The sequence below is a fragment of the Strix aluco genome, chromosome 3 (assembly GCF_031877795.1).
Source record: "Strix aluco isolate bStrAlu1 chromosome 3, bStrAlu1.hap1, whole genome shotgun sequence".
Lineage (NCBI taxonomy): Eukaryota > Metazoa > Chordata > Aves > Strigiformes > Strigidae > Strix > Strix aluco.
This window is the reverse complement of record NC_133933.1, coordinates 41279349-41304907: the sequence shown is the minus strand read 5'-3', so window position 1 is coordinate 41304907 and position 25559 is coordinate 41279349. Positions and strand designations below refer to the sequence as shown.

General features: G+C 34.9%; 1 protein-coding gene across 2 annotated transcripts in view; it reads left to right on the top strand.

The window, feature by feature from the left end:
• Positions 1–24927, top strand: part of FEZ2 (fasciculation and elongation protein zeta 2) — a 29005-nt gene extending 4078 nt beyond the window's left edge. The window contains exons 3-9 of one of the 2 annotated variants that reach the window (XM_074818285.1): positions 978–1094; positions 2459–2603; positions 6435–6703; positions 9430–9510; positions 14027–14102; positions 16244–16309; positions 22743–24927. In XM_074818285.1, coding sequence (XP_074674386.1) covers positions 978–1094; positions 2459–2603; positions 6435–6703; positions 9430–9510; positions 14027–14102; positions 16244–16309; positions 22743–22759 — 771 coding nt within the window. In that variant the 3' untranslated portion in view covers positions 22760–24927. The remainder of the gene's footprint in view (positions 1–977; positions 1095–2458; positions 2604–6434; positions 6704–9429; positions 9511–14026; positions 14103–16243; positions 16310–22742) is intronic. The other variant, XM_074818286.1, reaches the window with a different exon arrangement.
• Positions 24928–25559: the final 632 nt, after the last annotated feature.

Sequence of the window (25559 nt, the reverse complement as noted above, 5' to 3'; positions counted from 1 at the left end):
GGGATATCAGTAGCATCTTCAAAATGAATCTGAAAACTGTTAAGGTTTCTGAAGAAACTAGGAAAATTTGAGGAATTACAACAAAATTGAAAACTAGCACAGTGAGACCAAGGACTTCATACAGCTAGTCATAATGCTTGTAAATTAGCCCCAAGATCGGTTGAGCTCAAAATGTCAACAGTTAGGGGTTGCAGCTGTTGGGGGCTGGGAGGCTTTTCTAGGTTGGTTTGGCTGGATCTATAATAGACAAAGTGCAGAAAAAAAGCAAACAACTTTGTAAAGAAACTAGAATATATCACCATGTAAGAGTAAAATACACCTGACTGGTTAAGGAGGAGACTTAAATCTTTTCTTTTACTATATGTACATCTTTGGTTTTGAAGAACGAATATAATTTGATGGCATATGTGTGAGAACAGCATTGCTTTATTTTAAAAGTATATTGTTGAATATCTGAGGGTCTTCAAAATGAATCTCGGGTGATAACCACGTTCTGTTTTTTAAAACAACTTTTTTCATGTCTTATTATGTAAAAAAGTAGAAGTATAAAAGTAAAATAACAGGTTTGTGTAAAGTTAGAGATTATAGATAGGTTTTCACCCCACACTGACAAATGTTTGTCTTCATTTAAGATTTAAATATCTACATTGGATTGACTGCCTGTCATTGTGTGTATATGCAGATATCTGCACATCGTTGTGCATATGGTCTTTATATGCTGAGGATATTTAAAGACTTTAAAGACTGAAAGCTATTTTAACTTTCTTCAATTGCAGTTCTGATTTCAGTTGTTAAGGTACTTCAGTTTCCAGGTATTTGACAGCAGGAATCATTGATTCTGTTATTATGGGCAAGGAATCTGTTTTGCCCTTAAAATTTAATATTAGTTCCCCTTTTGTTTTTTATATATCTACATGTATTTTTTGTATGTGTATATGTATATATTTATGTAAATACACATTTTTCATGTTTTCTAGGTAAATGATAACTTGAACCTTGACCTGTCAGATGACGAAGAGCTGAGAGAACAGTTGGATATGCATTCTATCATTGTCTCCTGCATCAATGATGAACCACTCTTCACAGCAGAGCAGGTGAAGTGTTCAGCAAACAAAACGGTGTTGTTGGGGTACTGTTTTCTTTTAGTCTGTAATTAGTTTTTGTTCTTCGTCCTTGCTGTTCACCATAGTTAATCTTCTTGATTTTTCTTTATTTAGGGTCATAATAATGTGTGAGGTTAGTACGTCATTCAGATTTGAATAGTATTCCAATGCTTCAGGTCAGGTTGATAGCCCAGGATCTTTGAAATCTTTGTATGTTTCTTACCATTAATTAGTCAAATATTATTAAAGTAAATACATGTGTTAAGAAGCAAAAATATTTTCAGAATGTTGGTGGTCTTGTAGAGTTTGTAGTTTTCCAGCATGACTGTACGGCCTTTCATATCTTCGCATGACTTTGTGGTTAACGAGAATTCTTTCAAGTTTTTGCCTAATATGAGAGCAGATCAACAGTTCTACTGCTAAGCTTTCAAATTACTTAGTGTCTAAAGGCTTCTCTTCCAAATCCATGGATTTACTTAAGTTATCTTGAAAATTGCTCTTCTGGATAAGGTTAATGACTGTGCATTAAGATCCTGCTTTAGTAAGCAAACACAAGAATATATTTTCTTGTTTAAATGGTTACCTGTGAACTCTGATGAACATGGTTATTAAGAGTATGAGAGACAGGGTTGCTTGAAGTGCCTCTGCTCTTTTTTACTGTGAGGTGGATCTCAGCACTGTCAACAGCCTTTAAACCTGTAAAAGTTGTGTTATTTATTCAGTTTAATAATTTAGCCTGTAGAAATATGGACATTTTTATCCTGAAAAGTAAGCTGTCTATGCACAGGATTTCTGTTCTTATACTTTCTGTCTGGCTCAGGTCTTGTGTCAGGGGATGCAAATCAGCCTCAGGTTATGATGGATCAGTTCATAAAACTTCTCATAAGCACAGTAGTTTTTCAGGTTATTCAGGGGTTGTTTTTTTCTTACTTGGAGAAGTGTCATGAAATGGGGGGTGGGGAGGTAGTTGATTTTTGGTGTTGTTTTGTTTTCCTTCAACTGAATACTCAGGAAAGATATTTCAGTGCTCTCTTTAGTTCAGTTCTCTGAAGTAGAACCATGTGTACATTCATATAGAAATAACTGTGTAGTTTCAACATGCTGCTTGTTATGAGATCACCAGTTTACCTTGAAAAGGTAGGCTTATTCTCAGAGAGCAAGGATGAGGAGGAAATATCAGTATGATTTTGTTGATTCTCTTCCATCCAGTCGTGGTATTAGTTCCATTCAGCAGCTTCTTCGCTTATTGAAAGTAAAAAAACCCCAAAACTTAAACTCTTAACAGCTTTGCTTCGAATTGCAGGCTGTTTCTCTTCATGCAGGAGGGTTTTCATAAGGGTTTTCATTTGTTGAAGGTGATTGAAGAAATAGAGGAAATGATGCAGGAATCACCTGACCCAGAAGATGATGAAACACCCACCCAATCAGATCGGCTCTCCATACTTTCCCAGGAAATTCAGACACTCAAGAGATCCAGTACAAACAACAGCTATGAAGAGAGTAAGTGATATTTATTTAGTATTTTACGCTTATTGAAAATAGTTTAAAGGATAAGTTTGCCATATATTTAACTTATAGCAAGTCATTCTTATGAAATATCTGCATTCAAAAATATTTTCAAAATGCCTTGAAAGAATAAACTGGATTTAGAACATAAATAGACTTACCTTTGTCAGCTTTCATAACTTAAAATAAAAATAAAATCTTAGAGAATTTCAAATTAAAGCAAATATGCTGAAGCTTCTTTCACTGGAATGAGGTCTCTTCATAGGTAAAATAAGTCAATCATTTTTATTAAACTTTATTAATTTCTTTATTTTAAAGCGAGACACTTTCTTGAGGCCAGTACACTGTTTAAAATTAGCTAAGTCTTTTGAAATCTGTGGAGCAAATAAAGAAAATAGTGTTTCTTTGATACTGTTTCAGTCACTGCAATGTATCTTGATATACACCAACACAAAAATAAGGCAACCGTTGCTTTTTCTTTCCCATAAGGACCTTGCATATTTTTCTGTCCTCCCCTTCCATTCCTCTTCAAACAGCATAAAAGTTAAAAAAAACCTTTGTATCTTCTTCTACTCAGATTTGGTTTTCCCTATACAAAAGGAAAGGAAAAATTATTATATAGTTTAATTGTAGTAAGTTGAATTGTATGTAAAAGAAACCTGTGATTAATCAGTTTCATGATGGAAATTTGTTTCATCTGTGTATTTGTCAAAATCAGTTCTGAAAGGTGATAGGAATGTGAATATTTGCTAGATGATCCTTCTACTTTGGTCCCTCTTACAAAGTTTGATGCTTTCTTTCCTGTAGTTGGGTCAGCAATATACATTCCGTAGAAGATTCAGAAAACTGACTGACCTTTTGTGACATGGCTTAGTTTCTGCTACACTTCAGATTTATAGAGGAGATCCCATTTTCATGGTTAGACTCTTAGCTGTCTCAACACATAAATTTCAGGAATGTGAAAGCAAAGTGTATCTTGCTCAGCAGGGCTTCCTGCTTTTCTGACAGTTCCATATGTCCTTAGGTTTGGAGCTAATCAAGCTTTCTTGGTATTTCATATCATATTTATTTTGCTTTGCCTCAGGAGTTCATTTTGTCTGTTGCATCTTTATGGTTTAAAGGTCAGCCTTGACCAAACAAGGCCTTGAGTTACTTTGGCAGATAATTTAACTTTGCTTCACCAATTTCTCAGAATCTGTTTTCATGTCTTTCGGGTCACTGTTTTATGAAAACCTCTTGCTACCTTTTTTTGCGTGCAAAGCTACTTCAGAATTAGTCTGCACCTCTCTGAAATTGTTGCAGGCTTTTCCTAGAAACTGTGTGGCTTTTGTAAGACAAGTCAGAGATGTTAATGTTTAGGATTGAGAGCAGGAAACCAAAGTTTGTATTTACTTTCTTCTTGGATAGGAAAAGACATTTATTAAGACAGTCCAAAAATAAAATCAGTTACAGCTCTGGTTACACAGGTGAGTCTTTGTGGTGGTTTAGTCCCTGCTGGGGTCTCAGACCATGTGGCCGCTGCCCCTCCCCCACAAAGGGAGTGAAATACAAAGCGCCGGGGCTGAGATAAGGAGAGGTTTAATACAACAGTGCAACAGCAACACAACAAACAACAACAATAACAATAACAGTAATAACAATGAACAGAGCAAGATATATATACCGATACAGCAGTGAGAGGACCAGCTGCGCCAACCACGCGATCACCGATTCTTTCCGCGCTCTGGCGCCTGGATGTGACGTCAGCATGGTATATGAATAACCTGGCTAGAGCTTCCCCCCACTGCTGGGGAAACTTAACCCTATCCTGGCTAAACCAGGACAGTCTTTTAGCCAGTAGTCTTCTGCATTTGAATTACTCTGTCTTCACTCACCTGCATCAACTGAGTAGTTCCTATGTGGTCCTTTTGTAGGCTTTGATAATGACAACCGATATATCATAAACCAGTCAGGATTGCTCTTGGGTAATCTGCACCTATGTTTATGGAACTATTGTTTCTTAGGCTGTGAAGCTGGTTCTTAAGTGTCAGGATTCATTGGTGCTCTCTCTAGTCTTCTTTCACAAAAACAGAACAGTAGTGCAACCTACACTTTCAGACTGCCCTTTGTACTGAACGCACATGGAATGTACTCATTAATTTTTACCACAGAGTATACTCAGTTTCAGTGACTGTAAGGCCTGTTCTGTGACTTGCACCCACAGAGCACCAGATAATCTTGTTGCTGAATTTACCTTTCTTCCCCCTGCTTATGCTTGAGTATTTACTATTGCTGACAACCAAGAGCTGAGTCTGCAAAAAGTTGTTGCTGTGGTAAGACCTACTGTGGTATGTACCATGACTGAGCACAGCCAAGATCGGGCTTACAAGTAGAGGCCATAACTTGCATGCTACATGCTTAGAATAGTTTAAACAACAATATAATATAAGCAATGTATGATTCAAACTACTTGCAACTTTAATCCTTAAGCATATGGTACTGTTACAGTGTTTGAACAGGGTTTAAGCCTAAGCTACTCTGAAAAACTGTGGCTCCTTGCCAGAGAATTGCCTTAACAGGTTTCATTGCTTTTTCTTTAGTAGGTGACAAGGAGCTTTCTCCAATCAGTTTTCCCTGCTGTAATTTAGAAGAGAAAAACCACATTTCACCTTTTACCTTTGGTACTTCTAAGAGCTATACTTTTTTGCAGTTTGTGGCCTTATTTGTATTTTTCAACACTTGTTCATAGGCACTTTCCCTTATAAAAGTTTTTTTAGGCATGACATTTACTAGATTAATTCAATGTAACCAAATTTTGAACATCTATGCAATGTCCTTAAACAGATTGTACCCTTCAGTGTAACCAGGACTAGCTGTTTCTCAGATGCTAATGAAAATTATGTTCTTTGACATAGCAACTGCTGGGACATACTAACTTCCTAGGTGTGTCAGACTTAATTGGGAATGGAAAGCAGTCCTTGAAGAACATGCTCGTTTTTAACCCAAGCAAGCCTCAGAACATTCTTCTTGGTCATAATTTCACTCTGTAACACATGACCTAATACTACCTCTAAAATGCAAACCTGGGGTTTTTTTTTTGTTTCCACACTGATATTTTACAGGCTTCTGACCAATTGATTTAGCTTTGACCAACTGAGTCTCACACTTTTTCAAAACCATTAATGCTTATTTTTGATTGAAATGAGCCTGTCAGCTAATTTTGATCCAGGTCTTTGTTTCAGGCAATACAAGACCATGCTTTTGACTACAATCCCCAGACAAAGAAAAATTGAGGGATTTTGTTGGGTTTTCTACTAAATGCATCTAAAAACATTATTGTAAAGGCTTGGCGCAAGCTTTTATTAATATGCATGCATACCTTAGCAATATCCCCAAGAAGATTCATTTACTCATAGAGTATAGCTTCTGTATTACTCTAGGTGAAAAATCCAAGGATTCAGAAATTCCAAAGTGTTGATGATTGTGTCAGAAAATATAGAGACCTTTTACTCTGAACAGTGAGTGTAGGTGGAAAGTGAGTTAACAGACATGTCAGTATTAGAAGTTTAGTGCTTACTTCAGGTTCCTTTACTACAACATGTACTTCATATTTGCAGATTATCTCAGATTTCTCAGAAATAAGAAGAAAGTTTAACCATCTTGTTGCTAATCTAGTTGCCTCTGTGATGTGTTTATTCCTTTAGGAATATTATTTTGTTCTATGTAGTTTTAGAACTGAATTTTTTGTTTTGAAAAATTTGAGTACTTTTCTTTTTCTTGTAATTCCCACAAGTATTCTCATGCTTAAAGTCTTGACAGATTACTTTTTATACGAACTATTTATAGGAGTAAAAAGATTGTCTGTTGCTGAGTTAAATGAACTGCTGGAAGAAATTGAGACTGCTATTAAGGATTATTCTGAGGAACTGGTACAGCAGTTGGCTCTACGAGATGAGTTGGAGTTTGAGAAGGAAGTGAAAAACAGCTTCATTTCTGTCCTCATCGAAGTACAAAACAAACAGAGAGAACACAAAGAAACGGCAAAGAAGAAAAAGAAGCTGAAAAATGGTAGTCCTCAGAATGGCAAACAAGAAAGAGGTCATATGCCTGGAACAGTAAGAAAATTTTTCTAACTATTTATACATTCAAAATATATTTTGTTTTTTCCCTATGGGAAGTAGTAGTCCTAGATTATATCAAGATTTGTGGTACACTTGCTTCCATGCCTTCATTCACAGACAAGGTTTAGGCACTTCCTATTGAGATTATTCTTTTCATAAAGTCATATAACATGGCCTTCTCTTCTCATACTCAAATCAGATTTTTTTTGATTGCTTGCAAATTAGCCTGGAATCAGCAAATTTGCAATTCTTGCAAAAAATGCTGTCTTTGGATGTACTGCTGGGTGTTCTGTTGTCAGGCAAACTCATTTATCTGTTTGATTTCACTGTGTGAATTTTATGTGTGTAGCACTGTTAGTCTTGCAGAAAATTCACTATTATTGTTGGTGTACAGATATTTATTGATCAAGTCTTACCCTGGATGTCTTGAAACCTGTGGTAGAGTTGCTCTGCCCAGTGAGAGAAAGGGGTGTGGCCGAAGCATAGTGCAGGTGTACAGGGAGGAGATAATCTGGTTTGTTCTTTCCATAACATAGCAACAAAAGGAAAAATGTCTTTCAGACAGAGTTTGAATAATAGGAGGCAGCGAATGAAAGAAATTAGGTTATTATCTTGTCAATGCAATTTTTTCTTTCTTATCCGTCTAGTATAATTTTAAATTACTTAGGTGGGATATTAATGTTAGAATTTCTTAGTGTCTCTTATAGGATGCAGAAAAAGTGGTTAATGTATCTTGGCTAAGTCCCAGAGAGAATGATTCAGTTTGACATCAGAAGGTTTTGGGGGTTGTTTTTCAAACATAAGGAGTAAACATTTGTAATGAAACATTAATTCTTCAGAATCTATTTCTAAACTTAAAAGAATAAGATACCTATGATATAACCCAAATGGAGTTCTGATCTTGTCCATCTAGTGAAAAGTGCTTGTGAACATAGCTAAGTTTTAATGGAACTCTTAAGAAAGTATATGTCTGGAAAGCAATACAAAATTGTCATCCCTTTGTAAGAGCACAGTGAAAAGTTCAGATGTACTTCTTTTTGATTCTCAGTCATGGAAAAACAAAAAGTGGTATTCTGACTAGAAAGAGAAGTAATTACTTGGTTTTGAAACTTGAAACTAACCAGAATAGCTTATGAATCACTTGACTGAAGTTTAGAGACTTGAATGATGCTTTCAAGTATAGCTGTACATAAGACTTATGTCCCAACATAAGATATTTTCGTATTTGGTTGCTTCAAGATATAGATGTGTCAGATTGCCTTCTGAGAGGGATTGAACAAACTAGCTCCTAAGTAGGACTGTGTATGTGTGGTTCCTGTGAAAATAGCTTTCACTATCACCAAGTACAGATTTGAGAGCCTTCTCCCAGAAAGAGGTGTAAGCTTCTTTTCTTCAATACGCCTTTTTTTTCTTTTTTTAAGGAAGTGCTGAGACTGTGCATACAGATAGTATGTTCAAGTAACTTTGTGAAGAGTGAGTTTCTTTTCATAAATAATGTATAAATTACTAATTTCATTAACTAAAACTATAATGAATTCTCATTTAGCCCTACTTCCAAGCTTTGTATTTAGATTTTTATACTGTAAGAAAATAAATTCTCCTGTAGATACTATAATTGAATTTTAATGAATAGAGATTTTCTTTGTCCTTGATGCAGACTTCGGATAAATTACTTTATTAAACTTCTAAAACTTTTACCTCTCTCACAAGGGCAAACTGGGGAGTAATTAAAAATAGTCAGGGCTTGAAGATAACAGTTCCTTTAAGTAGGATATCTTAAAAGAGTTAAGATGGCTTTTGCAACATCTATGTCTTATTTACTGACCTCATTGTGCTTTAGAAGGCAAGTGAATCATGTATTCCAGCACGTTTTATCCCCCCTCCCATAAATAAATACATTCAGATAAGGGTGCTGAGGTGTGCACATCATACTGTTCTGTGCCAGCAGCTTGACAGTTTCTTCTTTTTATGTTCTTGTCAGTTGCTGATTTTTATATCTCATGCTAAATATCAAAATTATTTTGATTTTTTTTTTCACTTGTTTCCTCTAAGAAGGAAAAAGGATTACAAAGTTCAGGAAAAAAAAAAAAACTGTGGTTGGTTTATAAATTTTTCTTTACTTGGATTCTATGGTTCCATGTAATGGAGCTTGAAATTAATACGGGTGCATTATTAACTGATTGTGTATATTTTACCATATTACAAAAAAATGGGGAATACTATTTGTTACTTCAGTTGTGGAAAAGGAAGCATGAAAGCATAAAGTATTTTAAAGAAATAGAGCTGAAAATTACTACCTCTGAACAGTGTTTCTAGGTGCATAAAATCTGAAAAATTGGTATCAGTGGTGTCTCTAAAACTATATTGGGAAACACAAATTTTAAAGGAGATTGTACTGTGAACTACACTTTCAAAACCACTTTTTTTTTTTACATTTCAAAATGAAACAGCCTTAAAAGGCAAGTCTCAATTATTGGATCTGCAGTGTGAAGATTTTGTTTGATTAAATTTTGCTGTAGACACATTGCTTAACTGTCGTTATAAAGTTTGCTTTTTAATCATAAAAATTAAATAGGTGAATGGAAAAATAGAAATGTGCTGAAATGCGTCTTAGAGCTCGACTTTGTCATTTGTCTTTTATAGTCTTGATAAATCCTGATTAATAGTCTTCTGAACTTTTCTCTGTCCCTTTTTTCTTTCCGCTATGTTTTCACTATTAGCGCTTCAGCATGGAAGGGATCTCAAATGTCATACAGAATGGCTTCCGCCACACGTTTGGAAACTCGGGTGGAGAGAAACAGGTGCTGGGCTATCTTCTCTCTTTTCCTCATTCTTTGCCTGCACTTTCGGTAGGAGCTGAGCTCTTGAAAGTTGACAGTAGTTGAAGATAAATGCTGAGACAGGAAAAAATAGAAGAAGAATGTGGAAATGGTACTCTTTCCCTGCCTTAGGACTCTGATCAGCCTGTAGTCTCTTTCTCTCCTCAGCAGCTCGAGACAGTCAGGACTTGATATCCTGCTGCAATGAAGTAATAACCTTTATTTCCTACCCCAGACTAAAAGTTTGTTTTGGCATAATGCATGCTTCAAATACATTGCATGTCTGTAAAATTCAAATATCCAATCAAAGAATATGTATCAGGTTAGACATAACATTTCAGCCTTCAACATTAAGGACTTGGGCAATACCTCCAGCTGAAAAAAGGTGTTTTTTTCTTTTTTCTTTAAATGTTCAGAGCTGATATATCAAAAAACAGGGTAGCATCTGGAAAATGCATGCTCTATTGTATATCTTCTTGCCTTTGAAAACTGCATGATGTTGAAAGCAGCCACATGTGTGCAGTGCAGATTACTGATATAAAATACATAAACCATAGGCAAGTCTGTGCCTTTTCACTGACTATTTAAATGTTGAAATATACGGCACAGGGACCCAGCTTCAGTGAATATCACTGTAGATGTTACATACACCTAAGTATCAAGGTTCTTATGCTTTAGTTCAAAGCAATACTTAATTGTTTCAGAATTGTAGTATGTATTTTATTAAATGCATTTTGTATTTTGGTAAAGTGTTAATGCTTATGCTATCGTTTTGGCTTTTGGCACACATTACATATAGTTTGCGTCTGGTTTGTGCAGTCGTGTCAGAGAAGTGCATTAGATTTTTTTGGTTTTGGTTTTGTTTTTTTTCCCCAAGTGAGAAGTCCATTGAGGCAATAAACTGCCTGGTAGTTTAGAATTCATGGCTGATAGGCTTTTGTCTCAAAGATGACTGGAGTATCCTGCAGAGGAGTTCAGGAGGTAAAACTCCTCTCAAGTCACTCCTGAATCATGAGGTTAGAAATCATGGATTTACCCTCTTTCTCAAGCAAGGTATATGTATGAGTGTTCCTGAATAGATAGATCCAGCTATTTGTCCCCAGCTTTGGGGATCTTGAACACATGCATAGAGCTTACCTAACAAGAGTTTCTGTAACTCTACATTATCTCAAAACCGGTAAAGTAATAGGTGTGCTGAGTTGTTTTTTTCTTTGCTGTCTTTACCATTTAATAATAACTGACAGCTGTTTACCTGTATCTGTAGCTATTTTAAATATCATGTATTTTCATGAAGTGAACATATTTAGCTATGCCAGCCCCTCTTACTTTTGGTTAAAAGGCTTCTTTTATATGCATGTTTATTCAAATGCATCTTTTCTTCTTTGACTGCCTCCTAACTTTCAAGACATAAGTAGCATAATCATATTAACAATAACACTGGATAACTCCTCCAGTCGTTTTTTGAGTTACTTTCCTAATGTTGATCATCATATTTCCCTGATTTATTTTATACTACATCCTCGTTAGCAGGGTTATGGTTTTTTTTCCCTTCCTAAAGCCAATTATGGAAATAATGAGAACTTAAAAATTAGGGTAGAAGGGCAGGAAATGTACCCATTCTTTTCTGATTTAGTCCTGGAAATCCATTTTTCTATGGCATTTTTATTTTGTTCATACACATAAAGTCACAACATGAAGTTTATGACAACTTTGTACAGTTATTTCAGAACTCTCTTCAGTCTTTAATTTTAATGGCATTTACTACCTTTACTATTGTCTGGGAAGTATTACTCTAATAGTGGGTACTTTTTTAAATTTTAGTCCTTTTATTTGTGTGTGTGTTTGAGACATAAGTGAAAATGACTTGGAATTTTTCAGTGTTCAAACAGAAACTTCAGTGGGAACTCCCTGTTCCCATCTGATAATGCAGTTGGAAAAAAATCAACACCAACTGCATAAAAGCCATTGAAATGCTGGTAGCTCTTTATGTGATCACATTTCCATAAGAAAATTCAAGATAGTCATCTTCATTTCAGTTTTTAGGCATATTGAACACTTTTTATGGGTAATTACAAATTGCAGTGGGATGCTTATCTTGTCAAATCTGCTTCAAAAATTTAGAGGTCACAATAGACTTAACACTTGGTCATGTCAGTTAGCTACACTTTAGTCATTCTTTCTTTATTTTCATAATATGTTATCCTTCACACAGCAATTCAGGGAATGAGTTTTTGTAGTGCTATTATAGAGACTTATTGTTACAGCAGTAAATATTGAGAAAAACAAGGTGATTTCTGGAAACTAAGAAAGAAATTACTACTATTTTTTTTTAAATTTAACTATTTTAATTCATTTTTAATTTTAATTGAACTATTAGAGAGGAAGATTGGAAGGTGAAGTTATGGGAGAAGGAAAACAGGGAATATTGGTATTCAGTCCAGTGAAACATGTCTTAATAATTTTGTTGTCTAGGTAAAGTGTGGAATGCCACTTAGTTCTGAAGGCTGGAAATAGCAGCCTAAGATCTGATTTCTGAGTTAGTAGATCTACTTTCATCTCTGACGTTTGCAAATTTAACAACCTTACATCTAGCTATTGATTCCGGTCATTTCAGTAAGAGTGCAGTTCTCCAGTGATACCTGTTGGTTACATCTGCTGGAAAAGAAATTGAGAATTGACTGTTTCCGAAGTATTCTATACTTTCCTCTGCTGTGCTAAGTGGATGTGAGAAAATGCAAAAGGAAAAGGGAGGTAGAAAAGTGCCCTGTGTTTGCATAAGGTCTTGGTGAGGTGTCAGTACATTGTGTACAGTAAGTTCCCTTAAGTGGCACAGAACTGAGTCTGTTTGGTTTTTGAGCAGAGGATATGGTTGAGCATGAGGTGTGTGATCCCTCTCTAAACATTGAATGGTTATAGCTGTGTTTGGCAACACCAAATCGCCTTCTGCAAAGGGAACCTCTTGCCTCTTGCTGAAAAGCTGCTACTAGGAGAGAAGGAGACCTTGTATATAATGTGTTTTCTGATTGTTACATGGAGAACTACGTATCTCTCAAGTTGAATACGGGACAGAGGGTTGATTTGCCTACTGCCTTGTAGCCATTAACCCACAATAAAGTTCCTGTTGAATTCTTAAAAATTGAATTGTGGAAGATTTCAGGAAGTTTCTTCATTAGGGAAAATTCCAGCGATTTCAGTACTTTGGAAATGCTGAACTCTTTAAGAAGAGTATGCATTCATATGGGCTGCATAGTAAGATGTTGTCCAAATACATTTAATAAAAGAGCAACAGGGTTGCCTCAAGAATTTGAAAATAAATCTTGGTTGCACTGCAGTTATGAAATCCTGAAATATTTAAGAAAATTTTTGAGCTTTTTTGTGTGTGTTTGTTTTTTTTTTTAAAGCTGACAAGAATGAAAGATTTCAGTAAAGAGTTAGCACACTCGACTATTAAAACAGAACTTAAAATTCAAATTGTGGGGTCTTATGTTTAATTAGGCTTGCTTTGTTCATTTTGGTTGGAAGTCAGAAGGTGAAAGTGTCTGTTTTCCTTTTCACCTAACTGTGGAGCAGCCTAATTTTCTTTGCACAGAGAACTATAGATCACCTTTAACGCTGGGACTGGGTAATGCTCTTTGATCTCTCAAAATCATTGGAATGTTTCACATTCTCGGTAAGAGTTAACCAGTCACTGAGAAAATCCCATGGCTGTTCTGAGGTTGTTCAGTCACAGCATATGCCAGGTTTGAAGATTTGTCTTTTTTTTTTCTTCCAAATAGTTGTTAGCACACTTCTATGAACTTAACACCTTACTCAAGGCACCCCACAACCTTTATCAGTCGTGCTCTTGAATCCTTTAAAAAGCTGACTGTTACCAGTTTCCCAGGTTATTTGAAGGCAACTTCAATATTTACCTGGAAAGATTTTTTTTTTTTTTTAATGTACTTCCTGGAAAGAATTACTTTCTGATTTTCAATAAAACTGGTGACACTCGTGATATTTATACTTTTTTTTTAAGAGCGAGTTTGAAAATAGTTCATTTGCATTTACAGTGTTGTTTGAGGGGAGATGGTGGGAAGGTTGTTCTTCCAGCTTTTATTTGATTGTAAGAAGTACTTTAAATACCTGAAAGACTTCTGGTTAACTTCTGGAGGGAGAAGAGGAAAGATTTTGCTATTGGTCTGCATGGGCTCTGATGAAGAAACCTAACAGAGAAACTTTTTACTGTAAACAGATCCAATTTTTTGAGTACTTCTTTTTTAGTGGTTAGCTGCATGATTTCTAAAGTGGTCACATAATTTGAAAAAAAAATTAGAAGTTGGCTTCTGTGATAAAAGCTTTGGGATAGGAAAGGTAGAATCTTAATCTCTTGTGAAATATCTTTTGAAAAGCTTTTATTTGTGGCTAGCAATTTCAATTGCTACAATTTTTGCAAAATAAAATGCAAGCAACATAAATTCCATGAAAGAACTGTCAAGTAACTCTGTTTTTCATTTGACAGTACTTAACAACCGTCATTCCTTATGAGAAGAAAAATGGACCCCCCTCTGTTGAAGATCTTCAAACATTAACCAAAAGTGAGCATACAAAGTTCCTTCCTCTCTGTATTTCCAACTGTGGTTACTTAAAATGAATTAATCCATACGTATGTTTTCCCCCTTACTGTATGGCATGTATGTAAAGTTGCATGACTTTTAACCATGCATTTTGGCCAGTTTTTACTTGTTTTCTGACCCTTCATGGTATGTTTGTTTTCTAGCTGTTCTCTGAAACCCTGAAGCTTAGAAACTTGCATGTTCTCACATTATTTCAACACGTGGGCCGTATGGAAAATACTGCTTGCCATGGAATTTGGCAATACTGTGTAGTACGCGATATGCCCCTGTTTGTTTAAACTTGCTATGCTTTATTGAGATTATTATAATTACTTTCAAAAATTGGAATGGGTGTTGGGACACTTATAAGTAGTTATATAATGATTGCACTTAATTGCGTTTAAAATAGCCTGCTCCTCTCTGTGGCTTTTTTTGTTAATAAATTTTAATAATTAGGAAATATAAACCAAACAGTTTTGACTGTGCTTTGAATTCACCTTTCTTCACATCTTCTTAGGCCAGATACTCAAAATTATAAGTTCTATGTCTTCTGGTTTTGGGTGGCTTTTTATTCTAATTTGCATTAAAAATTAAGGATGTATTTTTTTAAAAAATAAATATTATGGTGGTTAAATACAGCAGAGCATCTCTGGGAGTCAATGGCATCTCCTTCATTTGCAGTTTATAGGAACAGTTTAAAAATAGATGGTAGAGTGCGTCATTGTATTTGATCAGATCTCAGCGCAGGGCTTTGGATCTAACTACGTCTTAAGGTGCTTTCCAGCAGGCACAGGTCTGTGATTCCACAGGTGCCTGAGAAATGGTAAAAGGCTCATTGGTTGTATTCTGGAAAGAGAAAATAAATGGAGTAAATTAAATCTTTAAGCGGGAATTAAATTCCCTTTATTTTTCTGCAGTAGGCACCCTTAGCTGGTAATTCACACTTATTCTGTGACAAATGGATTTTTCATTTCATATTTACGCCTGCAAGAGAAATTTTATCCTCTTGCCATATTTAAATTGCACTTCAAAATATTCTCAAAAAATCAGTCTTAAGCAGAGAGAGGTTAAAGCCTCCTGAAAACGTTTTGTGTGGTTTGATAGTTTATTAACAAAATGTCTTGTACAAATACACTGTAAAGAGTATTAAAAGTATTGCCTTCTGTGGGCTGGTTGGAACTTGATCCTGCGACTCAGTTGCAGATTTCTGACTCACTCTCTCTGCAGACAGTAAAGCAGGTGTTTGGGGTTATTTGGTTTTGCTTTCAGAGCTGCGTGTTATTCTATAGTTATGAACACTAATGTCTTCAGCATAAAAGTTGAAATAAATGAGTTGTCTCATATGAGGAATTTGGAGTTTTTTTAATACTGCTATTCAGTATAATTCTGTACTTTTGATTCTTTCAGTTGTAACCAGAGCACTTCATAAAGGATTGTCATTGGTTTTGTTTATGGAGTAATAGACAAGCTTGTATATGTCAAGTTGAGCTAGTCCAAATGTTTTTCCTTCTTCAGACAATTTTGACTTGATATAAGTCACAAAAATGACATTTTGGCATTATTCAAAGTTAATGCCAAATTCAATGATGTATTTAAGATTTTTCTAAGCTACAGCTGCTAACGTTCACCATTTTAGGGGAAAAACCCCCACCATTTTCATCAGATCATTCACAGCAGTGTTTCTTCAGAAAAGTGTCATTATTCCATGATTCAGGATGAAGATCAAGGAAATAAATTAATTAATGGAGCATACTTTTTTTTTTCCCTGAGATTTCAAAGATATTTTAGTTTTGGATGTGGTGACTTCCTTTTGGAGAGATTTTTTTCTATAGGAAAGAGGTGCTGCTTTTGTTATGACTGATGACATTTTACTGTAATAATTAACAACGTAAAATGGGTCTCTTGCATCCATCTACTGTGGATTTCAATGAGAATTATACAAGTGAAAGGTAGAGATATGTTGTGTCTCATTTTATCTTTTCATATTCCAGTTAAGAGTTTTCTTACTAATCTGGTAGTCATATTCCTATGAGTAGTTGAAACAGCTCCATGGTATTTCTTTTGAGAGTATTGTCTTCAGTTTATGACTAAATATCTGAATTTTATTTTTATTTATACTTTAGTCCTGCATGCCATGAAAGAGGATAGCGAGAAAGTGCCAAGCTTGTTAACAGACTATATTTTAAAGGGTGAGTATGTTTCTTAGCAAGGATTTTTTTTATTCTGAATTAACTTAATGTACATACAAGGTGTATTTGAATAGTCCTACAGGATTCATGAATTATGTTGCCCTTCTATCAAACACAGCTCTCATTTATATTCTATTTTGTCAAGGTTTCTGAGCATATAGTTCATAAATAAACCGTGTTTATTTTGTATGTGATAGTATAATATACCAAAGTATGTGGTGTATATTGAAATAGCTGGAGCACGTCGGCAGGAGCAGAGCAGTCTAGCTTACAAAGTTAAATGGGTATAGTTAAAAACTTGTGTTGTACAGGTTTTTCATAATCAGAATTCAAACTGCCTGTGGTAATAATGCATTTGCTAGATGAAGTGCTTGTAGCTTCATTTTAGATGTTACGTTCTGATCAATAGTAAAAATTATTTATTTTACATTTACTTGTTATACCTTCTTCACATTTTTATTTAAAAGTTTTGTGTACAAGTCATTTATTTTCCAGTCTTATACATTGATTATATTAATAGAATGTCAGACATTAAAAATCACTGCATGCTTTAGCTTTCAAGAGTTGTTCCAGGTAGTTTACAGGTTGCTAAATAACTGTTAAATGTTTTTCTTCTAACTTCATTCTTGCCTAGATCTTACTAATGCTTATGCTCTTAATTCTTGGCATATAAATAGTACCATCTTCTTTAGTGTCTAAAGTTTAGCATATGCATCAAACTCCCAAGATCTGAATAAACGGGTGTACAAAAGGATGATGGATACCTTTTTATCTGCCATCCAAATGTATATTATGTTCTGCTTCATGTTCATATGCTGCAAAGTTTTTCTCTTTTGGTATCACGCTTTCCAAGTCTCGCTCTTTCTTTCAAACACAATCATTTGACTTAACTCCCTCCATATGATTTTTAAAGGTTTTTGTATTTCTTACACAGTCTTCTAATCACCCTCATCTCACAGAGGTTTGAAAGTACTTTCAGGTTAAAGTTGTGGATGAAATTTGGTGTGCTGTTGCTTCAGAAAATCTGAAAAGAGCCATGCAGTATTCTAGAAGCTCCAACAGACTTCCTGTTGGAAGAGGCTCATTTCTAAGTTTTGTGTAGGGTTGCAGAACTACCACATACAGTAAGAACGCAGAATTGATTCCTTTGATTTCTCCGTTGTTTGCTTACCCTTTCTGAAAATCCTTCTTAAATTAGACAGATGTATTTGCTTATGAGCTGAGTGCCATTTAGGCTCAAGATCAAGGGTTTTTTAATGGTTCTGGCACTAAACTTTAGTTTTGTGAAGCAGAATCTTTGACCCAAGAGGATGAACTGATGTCAATAATTAAAGTTGTTTGCTCTTCATCGTAATACATCTGGTAGAAACTGATTGGAATGACTAGTGCTCTTTACAGTCTGCTGTTATTTTTAGACATAGCTATCCACAAAAGCTTTCAGATTATGAGGATACTGAGAAGAAACTGGCTGCCTAGGGAAATGGAGAAATCTTCTGCAGAGAAGGTTTATAAAAGTATATTAGCTGAACATATGACAGGATGATCTAGGAAGCTTGATACTGAGGTTCCCTCCTACCTCTGCCTCTGCATACTCGTGACTTAAAATCACCAGGGATATTCTACTAGCTAGATGCAATAATTACAAAAACATCATACTCACATTAAATGTGTTGGATCAAACAGGTCATCATGTACAAGCACAGTTGTCTTTAAATTGTAAAACACAAATGGTGGGAGTATGAAGAGTAATCACTTACATCACTCGTACTGAAAGGAAAAGATGATTCCCCTTCATCTACCATTTCATTACTGAACAGAACTAAGCCCTTCTTGATCTTCTGTGGGTCTGTTTGCACAATGGCATGCAGTTGTACAAGCTAGTGAGCACTGAATTTTACTCTTCCTTTCAATGTAACCTTAACTAAACTGCAGATTGCTATGTTTAGATTATGTTAAATACTTGTAGTGGCTGACAGTGTTACATTGTAATGTAGATTTATCCTGTGGAACAGGGAAAGACTTTCAGTTGTTTCTGAAGTTGTAAACTGTTTCTCTTTCTGCCCCTAAAACTTCTGGCCTGAAGCCTTAGTGAGGCTTCATACATGGCACAAAATACTCCCAGACACCTGTCTGTTGTCTGGAAATTATTTTTAAACCTTGTTAAAGGGAGATTAGATGATTCTGTACACAATCACATAAAGCAACTTTCAGCTCAGCTTTTGTACCTGGAATTCCAACTTACTCCTTGCATTTCAAAATGAAAGGAGTGACCTACTTTTTGAAGGGTCAGCTCTCTTCACTGGAAAGATTAAAAATGTCTTGACATGGTGAAAATGATTATGAAGATTTAGGGGTTTGAAATTTTTTTTTCAAAAGAAGCAGGAGGATAACAAGTTCTGGATCCAGTAATAATCATCCGTATGCTATAGTGATAATTGTATTCATTTTACATTTGTTTACTCTATGATCCAGATATTGTCTTACACTGAATGGGTTCCATTTCTTTTTTATTAAGCTTTAATCAAGAAATGAGATTTTGAAATGTGTAAATCATATCGCCAAAGATACTTTGTTCTGTTAAAATCTGTTAACTTCTTTGAGTTCCTTTGAGGATCATTTTTTCCAATCTTAGAACAAAAAAACAGGCAGTAAATTATATGTGACAATAGGATATGTGTAGCTTTACGGAAAATCCAGTTAGCGTGGCATTTGTCAGCACAGATAAAACCTTCTTTCTAGCTCTATATTCCAGTTTGCAGAGCAAAGAAAAAAAATCTTACAAGTCCTCGATGATTTTTTTTTAAAGCAGCACTGTCTTTTTATTCTATTATGGTATTTAAAAAATTAGAACATGCAGTCTTATGTGGGTGTTATGGCTGTCCATGGAGTGAGTTAGTAATAAACTTGCCCAGATATTGTTAATTACTGTTGAAAAGTTACTTAGACTGTTTAGAAGCAAGAGCTGAAGAAAAAATATCAGGAAAAAGGTGATTGCCATAGTGTTGTTGGCATAATGTATTGGGACAAATAAAAGAACACTGAGTGTGGAAAGGTTAATGGAACCACAAGATTGAGCAATAAGTGTTGGTTTAATGAGAAATCTTGCCAAATTCACTGGTGTTCTCATAAAAACAAGAAGACAGTGAAATAAGTTTATATTTTCTCTGAATTTCATAGTGTTTTGTAGAAGTGTCACCATCTTGAATATTTTGAACTAAATGCCAGAATAATTCTGAAATTGTGAAAGACTAAATTTGGATCATGTAGGAAGACACACACAGACCCCCTCCATGTGTGTTGTCTAATACTTGATATCTTCATTTAATAATGATTGAGTAAATTTGTTTTGGCAAATCAGTTTGGGCAAGAGCTGGAGCATGGGACTAGAACTTGAAGGAGACTTCTGATCCAAATCTGCTATTGACCTTCTGTGTTACCATGGATCATTCTTCCACCTTTTTTCATAACCAGCTAATGCTTCTGAAATGCTGGAAGGAGAAATCCTCAGAACACAGAATGTGCAAATCCAGTGTAATAAAGAAGTGAAAAAGGCCAACGCAGCTCAGTGCCTTTCATGTTAGGAAAAAAAGAATTCCACATGCATTTCTGAATAGGATTATTAGTTTTGAAATTGGTTTTGATGTTTGCTTTTTTAAAACATCCTCTTTTCCCAGTTTCTGCCGTCCCCTTGTGTCCCCCAGAATGTTAAAAATATCATCATTTTGTCCTCGTGCTTAAGTCCCTCTTTCTAGTGATCAGTTAGCTCTCCTGATTCCATATGGAACTCCATAGGGTATTCCATAGGGAGTACCTTCTCAGAGGTAAGTATCCCAAAGCCAGACTACGTATATATTCTATGTAAAGTCTTGTACAATGCAGTAACTTACCTTCTCTTATTCATGTTACTCTTGATGCAGCCTAAATTTTCAGGGGGATTTTTTTCCTTTTGTGGGGTTTTGTTTCTTTTTACTTTTCAGTGAACATTTCCATCCTGAAGTTAGTAATAGTGAAAGGGATTTAGTGATTTGCAAGTAAATTGTAGTAGTTCTTCCACCAGTGTATGATTCGTATTATATTTTATAGATTTAGAATGAAAATAGATGGTAACACGAAATTGAAGAATGAAAAAAAAAAAGCATTTGCAGTTGTGCTTAAATTGTTCTGAATATGTTTTTAATATATTATATTTTATCACTAGAGGTCATGAAACAGAATTTGAGATTTGGAAGAGGGCGGGGGGAATGCATTTGCTGACAGGGAAAGAAATATCAAGCCAACACTGTGAAATTCTTGATCTTAGAAAGCATACTTTTAGACTGAAGCTGGCAGCTTAGTAGGCTCACTGTGTTTAAATGCTGTTTGTGCTCATCTTTCTACTGATCTTTTTTGATGGTTGAACAAACGTAATGTGCTTTGAAAACATTGTGTTTGTTTCCATTGAAAGACCTACACAAGCAAGTAAGCAGCAAAGTTTCTTGTGCCCAAGTTAAGTTGTAAAGCAAGGAGAGCAGATGGAGATTTTCTTGTCGTATCTTGTAGTTGTTTTTAGGTGTCACAACAGGAATAGGTACCATATCTTTAAATGAAAGCATGTTTGTATTGACTATACCCATTGAATTATTTTTTTTTACAGAAGCTTTCAGTCTTTCTTCTTGCATGTATAATGTAATGACTTTTTGCATTATGATTTATTTGCCAAGTACAATAATGCAACAAGTAGTAGCATCTGTAATCCTTGAAGTATGCAAGTTTAGGTTGCTTTCTGAAGAAAATGCCTCTGTGCAGTCATCTTGTCTGTCTCTTCAGCCTCACAAATAATAATTGCCAATTTCAACCAAGAGAGAAGGAAGAGTGGTGGGAATAACTGCATTTCACAAATACTGTAGGGAACTGCATCTAGGGAAAAAACGCTGTTTCTTTTGAGTTAAAGGCTATTGACTTTGAAAAGCCAACATCCAGTTGGCCGGATAGCTTTTAGGGATTCACAGGTGAATGCACTTACAGTAGCTCCTGTCAGTCTGGGGGCATGAGGACAGAGCAACAATATGGGGAGGGCCTTCTGGGATGGAGTTCATAGCAAATTTAAAGTAGAAGGTGAGGAGGGCATTGTGGGAAGGGGAATTACCTAGTTTTATTGTTTCGAGGGTAAGGAGGAGTATCTGAGGAAATCTGCTGGAAGCAAGGGTTCCTTAATTTAGTCACTTACGAACAAATCAATGAAATATATATGAAATTTAGCCTGTAGGGATTGGTTGTCTGGTATCACATCTAGATGTATTATTTCAAGATTATTAGTTTTTACTTCCAACGTTTTACAATATTTGAAGATTTAACTTCATGTACAGGGATAATTTTTGAATATAACACAAGTACCAGTATGAGTATGCCTCAAGGTTAGCTTTTTTTCCTGAATTCAAGAACACATGTAAGTGTAAATAATTGTGACATTCTTAATACATAACTATTATATATAAGAATATATAAGTACATATTTATAGCTGAAATAAATACCTTTGAAATCAGATGTGTCCTTATAGTAAACCCTTTGAAGATGTATTTGCTAAGCTTTGTGTTCGTTTCCAGCTGTCCTTAAACAGTAATTGTGACATAAAAATACAGTGCTAGAAATACGCTATACGTTACTACCAAGTAGAATGCATGAAATATGTCTAGTATTATTTTCTTTTAGGCTTTTTTCTCAATGTAGATGTCATGAAAACAGAATAATTTTCTGTCTTTCATCTTGCTTTGCTATTTAATATCTGATCTTTCAAGCTTCTAGTAAAGGCTTAAAAAAACAGTTTTTTGTTCTAATAAAGCAAGAATTTATGCCTTGTTCTATTTTTAAATTATGCAAGTATTTCAGATAACAAGAACATTTATTTTCTTGCCTTTGAAGTTTTTGTTTAATTGTTACACCTGACTTCTTTATTTGCTTTTATGTTGCGCTAGCATTGGTTTGAAAGCTGGATTGCTCTGAGGTTTGTGTCTTATATGTGAAACAGGAATGAGAAACATGTGAAGGACATGTCTTATCTTCCCACTGTGTGATTCAAGTACATGTACCAGAATTAGAAAGTAGAGTTGGAATCTCAAAACTGTCAGTGCATGTTTTTAAAATGTAACTGCATGCGTCACCTTTGATTTAATGTTCTATTTTCTAATAGAGCAACTCAAAAAGCACTGTTTAAGACATGACCTTTAGTTAACTCATTTCTGGATGATAATATTAGTTAAAGATAGTGGGTTGTGTCAATTATCTTTTGAGCAGAGGATGATACCTTAATTGCCAGTTTCAATTGATTTCTAGATTCTACCATGTTACTAATAGGGTAGAATTCAACGTTTAAGTATTTTTAGTGTATACAATACATTATTATACAGACTTAACTTCACTGATGTTTATCAGGATGTATTTGCGGTTCTTTTGCAGTTCTGTGTCCTACATGAAGAGGGCTGCCTTTCAGAATTAGCCATGCTATTTCCTGTGATGAGAAGCTTTCCGTGGATACTACTCATAGTATTTTTTTTCATTTGGCACTATACCTAAACCAGTATGCATTTACCTCCTTTGTGTGTGTGTGGATTTTCTGATCCTACAGTAAGTCTTCTGGGCATGAGAACTCATCCATTTTAACTTAATAGTGCAATGAACTGGAACAGAGAACAAACATTGTACAGTTTTACTCACATTGTTCTGGCTTTTTAAAGTCTATTTTTACATTGTATAGCATGTAGTAAATCCTCCTGCACATTTTGTTGTTGGAAGGAAAAGTAAAATTTGAATAGTGTAAATAAAATAAGCCTAGTTTTAAGGAATCCATATTTAAAAGCATCCTTAGTTCCTATAGCAAAGATTCAAAAAGGATCATAGTCGGGCTTGGACTAAAAGATTCCAGTGAGTTCTCCAAGAAGCACTCCAGAACAGTGTTGGTGGAAGTCAGCATTCGACACTTCTTTTAAAACAGTAACTTTGATTGAACTATATAACAGTATTGTTCATACAGTGAACAAATCCAGATTCTTTCATGGTTTGGCATAAGTAATTGGTGTGCTACCTATCCTTGTTATTTAACGCAAACATCTGAGTAATGTAATATTTCATATTTGTTTTTAATTATTAATGTTCATGTGGCTTAGATATCCTCCCCTATTGCTGCTATAATTTTACTGTTTTTAATAAGTGTTGGATCTTAATGCTTCAATATATAAACATTTTAAAAGGCTGTATCTTTTTAAAAATACATGTACAGTTTGAAAAACTTGCACCTGGGTTCCACCTTAGTATTATATTGAGACCTTTGTGGTTGCGTATCTCTAAATTTTACTACAAATCTCTCCTGTGAATTATATGCACTGTCTTCTCTGTGATGATGTATCTGCATTCAAACAGATGAGAATGTATTTTACAAATCCTGTAAAAGAAACATACCCCATAATCTCAACATTAAATACTTGTCACAAATAATTTTGCCATTATTAAATATTAGATTGAAATATAAGGTGTACTACTAAACATAAAGGAACTATTTTCTAGGTTGAATTCCTGTTGATTCCACACCAAGATTTATATACTGTATATGTGAAGGCACTAAAAGATAATGTTCTAAAGAGAGAAATGTCTTTTCAAACAGTTTTTTCCATTTAAAGTCTTCAGTCTTTTTCTTAGTTGAAGAGAAATTTGCTCCTGAATACCTTGTGTCACTTCTTTAATACTCAATTTTGTCATCGTCACCAAATACTCATTTTGATCAGTAAAAGACGTTCAGTTTGAAAATAGTTCTCATAATCCTTCTTTTTTTTTTTTCTAAAGGCCTCAATATTTTTGTCTTTTGTGCCTTTTTCAGTCACTAAAGTTTTCAGCTTAAAATTCTCTCCTCCTCCCTCTCTGCCACTTGTTCACCAATGAATACCTGCCAGCCTGCTCAGGAATAAATAGATCTGCATAAGTGTGTCATATGTGAGGAAGTTTTTTTTGTTGCTTTTTTCCTACTTTGTTTGTGGTTTATTTAACAAGAAAGTTGCCATTTATTTCTTTAGCTGATTTGTTATGAACTCGTTATGGTATGTTTTTTCCATAGAAATGCTTGATGTTGACTCTTGATGCCTGGAAATTGGCAAAGGGGGTGACCCTGCTTTGCTTCATTTTTTAAAAAAAGATGCACATGTTGTGAAACACACCATATCTCTGAATGAGATCTATTCAGAGATGTTTCAATCTGCTTTTGAGGATTGAGGTGACAAGATGGAGCACAATAGAAGAAAAGTAAGGGAATAATTTAAAAAGTAATAAAAAAAAAAAAACCAAAACTTTTGATAAAGTTTGTATTGGCAGTTGTAGCAAATCAGTCACGAAATACTAAAAGTAGTAAAACATGAAAGAAAACCCAACACTAAAGACCAGAAACAGTTTTATTGAGCTAAGCATCTGTTTGGTTGTATCATGCCCCTCATCAGACTAAACAAGATATCATTATGAAAAGTACCTGTTTACCCTGTCTGTAGAGTCCTGGCATTAAACAGCTGCCAAAGGTGGCAAGTATTATATATATACTTGTATATGTACATAAAAAATGAGATCTCAAAATGTTTGAATAAAAAGAACCATGCAAATCTGCTTTTCTGCTGAGTTCTATGTACTTCATATGCTCTATTATCCATCCTTTTTCCAGATGCATTATTGAATCTTACCTTCTTTGAGGGAGCTGGATTTCATTATTCATTTTGGTTTTAGCATGTGATAGCTGTAAATGGCCACCCAAGAATACTTGCTGACAAATACCCTAGAATAGATTTGGTAGAAATGCATTTTTACCAAAATCCATTCCCTCTTTAATATGAAGAGTCCTGGAAGCAAAGTCTCATTAAAATAATTGAATTTTAAGTTAAAGTTAGGTTATTTGTATCACTTGCTTTAATTGCCTTTTTTTTAAATTTTTCTTTCTCTTTTTTTTTTTTTAATCCAACTGTTTTTCTGGGTTTCAACTATTCCATCTGATAGAAGCTTATTCACTTGCTGACTAGAGTCAAATTTTGAGTCAGGGACTATCTGAATGGTACGTCAGAGGTTGTCAGGAGTCCTGGAAATAGGTTTTCTTGGTTAAGGAAAGAAACTGAAACAGTGTCAGTTCCCTTCTGGTGAAAGATAAAGATCTAGCTGGACACTCAACTGGTCTAGGTAATTGGTGATAAAGATCATCTGCTGTTGACTGTGCCAGGCAATTGTAGCCTTTAACTTGGAGTGGTGGTT